Here is a 5314-nt window from a genome sequence, read left to right as displayed (position 1 = left end):
GCTCTAACAAATATGGAGAAGGTGTATCGTTAGCTAAAAACTTATACGATGAGGAGGGAACATTGTCTATCTTTGAAAAAGGAAAAACATTCTCGTCAAAAGTGACATGATGGGAGATATAAAGTTTATGAGTGGACAAGTCCAGACAATAGTAACCACGATGAGAAATGGGATAACCAAGGAAAACACAAGGAGTAGAACGAGGGGACAACTTGTGAGGGGCCGTAGCACTCAAGTTGGGAAAATAAAGGCATCCAAATGTTTTGAGATGAGAGTAAGAAGGTGAACGAAGGTACAAAGCATGAGTATGATGTTAAAATTTAAAAGCCTGGTAGGTAAAATGTTATGAAGATAAACTGCCATATGAAGGGAGGCAACCCAAAAATTAGGTGGAAGGGATGAATGTGTTAATAGAGTTCGGACTACGTCATTTAGAGTCTGAATCATTCTTTCTGCTTTCCCATTTTGAGGAGAAGTTTGAGGACATGAAAAGTGAAAGATCATCCCGTAATTTTGACAAAATGATTTAAAAGAAGAGTTATCAAATTCACGACCCATGTCACATTGAAAACATTTTATGTCACGCTCAAATTGAGTCTTCACGAATGTACTGAAGTGAAGAAATCTATTGTAAACTTCAGATTTTTGTTTAAGAGGGTAAACCCAAACAAAATTAGTGAAATCATCAAGCAAAACAAGGTAATAGCGGTGTCCATTTTTACTTAACATAGGAGAAGTCCAAATATCACTATGAACAATATCAAAAGGTTCATAAGTAGGAGTGAAAGAAGGAGAGAAAGGTAAACGCTTATGTTTAGCAATTTGACAAGAGGAACACAAACTTTTGGAGCGTTGCTCTTTATTACAAGAAATTAGGTTATTACACCTAAGAAAATCAAAAACATGATCTCCAGGATGTCTTAGACGACAATGCCAAACATGGAAAGACAAGGCTGCAAAAGACACTTGCGGAGGGGTAAAAGCCACAGTGGTTTGAGAAACAGGATAAAGATCTCCAGAACTATTACATCTCATGACCGTATCCCCTGTCTGAAGATCCTTCACAGAAAAACCAAATGGGTCAAATTCAACAGAGACATTATTTTCTTTGGTAAGTTGACGGACTGACACTAAATTTTTAATAATGTGAGGAGTATGGAGGACATTAGTCATGGTTAGTGCGGGGATAGTTGTGCAGTACCAGAACTAACAACAGGAATGTGATTGCCATTACCAACATAAACAGATGGAACATTGCTCGATGTTGAAATAGTGTGAAATGTACATGGGTTAGCAGCCATGTGAGAAGAAGCACATGTGTCCATATACCATGATTCATCAGGTGGTTGCATGGTCATGGCAGAAAAAGCATGTGGCAAATCTGTAAACTGCCTAGAGATACCATCAGATGTAGTGGTATGAAGAGCTTGTGGTCGCAGTGATGAACTAAGAATTCCAGGAGTGGGAGAACGCTGATACACCGGGCTGCTGGTAGGGTAAGGACAAAGAGGCATCGCCCATGGTGCACCCCAAATTGAAGGTGCGGGCCACTGTCCAGGAGCTGGCCATTGTGCAAATCCGTGTTGTTGAGGTGCCATGTTCCGAGGCTGTTGAGGAGTCATGTGACGAGGCTGGCCACGATTATAGTTACGTGAGCCCTTATTCTTTCCCCGGTTCCGATTGAGATTGTTATTAACTCCTCGCTGATTATTAAAGGAGATGATGGGAGGGTTAGGGACATGTGGTATTGTTGGAGCGACTAACGCCTGATGAGTAACTAAGGGCTGATTGTCAAAGTGTCGACCACGACGTGTCTCTTCTCGTAGGAGCATACTACGTGTTGTATCAAATGAAGGGAGAGGACTGGTGTTGCTAATGATTGTGCCAACTGTATTATAATCATGGGATAAACCATTAATTAGTTGAATTACTAGTCGTTGGTCACTTACTGATTGATCCACATCCGAGAGCTGATCAGATAGCATTTTAAGATGCTGACAATAAGATGCAACAGACGAGAAATTCTCCAATCAAGCATGATTAAATTGGTTCTCCAAATCTGCAGCACGAGCACTTTTGTTGTCATGGAAAAGATTCTTGAGGCGGAGCCATGCTTCACGGGCCATAGAACCTGGTTTGAGGATCGTGAGAAGAAGATCCTGTGTGATAGTCCCATAAATCCATGATAGAACAACAACGTCAATTTGATCCCACTTGGCTTTACTGAGCATCGGATCAGGAGCAGTACCGTCAATATGATCCATGACACAGTGAGCACGAGCAGCTACCTGAAAGAGATCTGCCCAGGAGTGGTATTGAACCTGCTAAGGGTCGAGAGTGAGGGGAATTAAGTTTTGAATGTTGTTGACTGTTTGGTCAGGGTGTAGAGAAGAAGATGGAGTGGAAATAGGTGATGTTGCTGCACTAGAAGATGTGGCAGAGTTTGTCATTGCAAGAAAATGCAAGAGACAAAAGGAGGAGACAACAAAATTCTAAGAATGTGAACTTCACGGAAGAAGAAAAAGAAAAAGAATAAGGGTAGGGTGGATGGCTCTGATTACCATGCTAGTTATTGAGTAATTCCCCTTGACCTCCTTGTATTATATTTCAGAACTATATATACACACCAAGGGAATCTTGGTTGTAATTACAGAAGATATCCTTGCTGTAATTACTAGAGATTTGTCTAACTGTCCTAGATGATTGCCTAGCTGTCCTACAGTAATTACAAAGATTACAATAATATCACTGAACATCAATCAAGCAATGATTTACATAATTATATTTACTATCATTATTCTCTATAAATAAGAGAACAATGTTTAATTTCCTGCAAATTTTCTATCGGACGGCTCAGATTGAAAGTAGGAAAATTATAAATTACTCCCTCTGTCCCATTAAATTCTCTACATCATTTTGGCACGCTTTTCAATGCTTTAAAGTATAACTCCTTTTTTTATTATTTTTTTGTATAAAAGTTTTATGTTTAAAATTTTATCCAAAAATAATAATTACGAAACTATATTTTATAGAAGTCTCGAAATACGTGTAAATAGTAAACGTATCGAAATTAACCACGGATGGAGTAGTTATCAGTGGTTTTTTAACTAAACCCTACTCTCATCGTAGGCAGCTCCGTCTGGTGGTAGCAACTCTGATCCAATGGGTTTGTATAATCTCTCTCTCTCTCTCTTGTATATTAAAATGTTATATATGTTGTGAATTTCATTAAATTAGGGGGGGGAGGGGAATGAATAGGTGCATACACATACGTGTCGGAGCTATGGAGAAAGAAGCAATCCGACGTCATGAGGTTTCTACAGAGGGTTAGGTGCTGGGAGTATCGTCAGCTCCCTTCTATTATTCGGGTCACTCACCCGACCCGACCCAATAAAGCTTGTCGTCTCGGCTACAAGGCCAAACAGGTCTAATTCCCTATTACCTCTTCAAATTTGATACATTGTGTATTATAGTTTCAGTTTTTAGTATGTTAGTGATATTGTAAAAACTTAAGTTTCGATATATTGCTTATAGTTAAATTTAACATGGCAATTACACTAGCGCTTTTTATGTTAAAATCACAATGTTAATTTAGGTTGAAATTGTTGATGTCTCGTTAATTGAAGATCACAGAAACTTGTGTACATGCTAACATTTCTTTGATAAACCTGCGTTGTTTCGTTTTTGTGTAAGCCTGTTATGATTTGAGGATATAATTTTACCTTGTTATGTTTAGAGGATATTGTGCTTATGGTAAGGTGAATTTCGGTAATATTCTTGTGATGATTATTTATGATGATTATTGGAATTATTATAGGGTTATGTGGTGTACCGTATCCGTGTTAAGCGTGGTGGACGTAAAAGGCCTGTTTCCAAGGGTATTGTGTATGGAAAACCTATAACCCAGGGTGTTACTTAATTGAAGTTTCAGCGTAGCAAGAGTTCTGTTGCTGAGGAGCGTGCTGGTAGAAAGTCGATGGTCTGAGGGTTATCAACTCGTACTGGATCAATGAGGTACAAAGCTTATTTGTGCACTCAAATCTTCCCCTTTTTAGATTAAATTTGATAATTTAGTTGTCTCGATTCCTCTCGTTGATTTTAGGATTCAACTTACAAGTACTTTGAGGTAATATTGGTTGATCCAGCACATACCACTATCCGAAATGACCCAAGGATTAACTGGATCTGTAATCCTGTCCACAAGCACAGAGAGCTCCATGGTCTCACCTCTGCAGGCAAAAAATATAGAGGATTACGTGGAAAGGGTCATCGCAACCACAAGAATCGGCCTTCCCGCAGGGCCACATGGAAGAGAAACAACACTCTCTCCCTCCATCGTTATCGTTAAATTTGTTAAAATTTCTCTTGTTTGTTCAGTTCTATCATGTTCTATCTTTCTTGGGAGAGTAGACTCTCATTTGAGTTTTGATATTTTGGGTTGCTGAGATTCATGAACATAGTCTATGGCCCCGTTTGGTATTGCTGTTGCAGACAGTTACATCAGTTTTTTGCTGAAAAGCTGTCAAAATGGTGGTTGGTAAATACTAAAAGTTACTGTCTGGAAAAACGTTTTTGGTCTAAAAGCTGTTGTTAGCAAAAACATGTCCTCATGCTTTTGGAAAAAGCTGTTTTCAGCTTTTACAAGAAGTAGCTATCGGTTTCACCATCAAATCTTCTCAAAAACATTATTTTAATATATTATATCTCAAAATATGTATAAATTAAAAAAAAATTACCTAACAGTCATCTAATTTTCCTGACAGCACTTTTTCCACCGACACTTTTTCTCACAACACTACCAAACGGAGCCTATATATAAAACAGTTCTACTCATGGTATGAATCTTGGGATTTTGCTCGGTTACTGGGGGCAAAGTGTTCATTTACATACTTCCTGTTTGATTCTTAATTTTGTCATCATTTTCCAAGTCAAGCTGTTATTAGTGACTGAGTTTCTTGGGAAGTTGAAATAATTAATCTTGTATAATTTTAGGTGATAATCTCTACTAGTACATTTTAAGTTAGCCTTCCAATTAGTGCCAACAATCCATTTAATTAACAGAAACTGAAATTCGATGGCTCGATAGATAATATTATATTCTAACTGTCAAGGAAAATGGGGCAGTCTCTTATGCAAATGGAACAGTCCCTTTACAAATGAGACAATGAATGAGACAGTCTCAATTAACTGCAGAATGTAAATAACAGTAATTAAAATACAGAATGTTGAAAACTTAATAAGTAAAAACACCAGAAGTTTTCACTTGGTTCGGCCCCTACACCTAGTCTATGGCCTACATCCAAGTCCCTATGCC

At 38.2% G+C, this 5314-nt stretch overlaps 1 protein-coding gene and 1 pseudogene across 1 annotated transcript; one reads left to right on the top strand and one right to left on the bottom strand.

Annotated features, from left to right (window-relative positions):
- Positions 1–1175: 1175 nt before the first annotated feature.
- On the bottom strand, positions 1176–1985 carry LOC141664438 (uncharacterized). Its single transcript, XM_074470392.1, has one exon. It carries the CDS (start codon positions 1983–1985, stop codon positions 1176–1178), a length of 810 nt encoding a protein of 269 aa, XP_074326493.1.
- A 373-nt stretch (positions 1986–2358) lies between these two features.
- Positions 2359–4348, top strand: LOC141664437 (large ribosomal subunit protein eL15z-like; annotated as a pseudogene).
- The last annotated feature ends 966 nt before the right edge of the window (positions 4349–5314 follow it).

Source organism: Apium graveolens, chromosome 6 (assembly GCF_009905375.1).
Source record: "Apium graveolens cultivar Ventura chromosome 6, ASM990537v1, whole genome shotgun sequence".
NCBI lineage: Eukaryota > Viridiplantae > Streptophyta > Magnoliopsida > Apiales > Apiaceae > Apium > Apium graveolens.
Note: the sequence above shows the minus strand (reverse complement) of the source record. Positions and strands in the feature narration are given on the sequence as shown.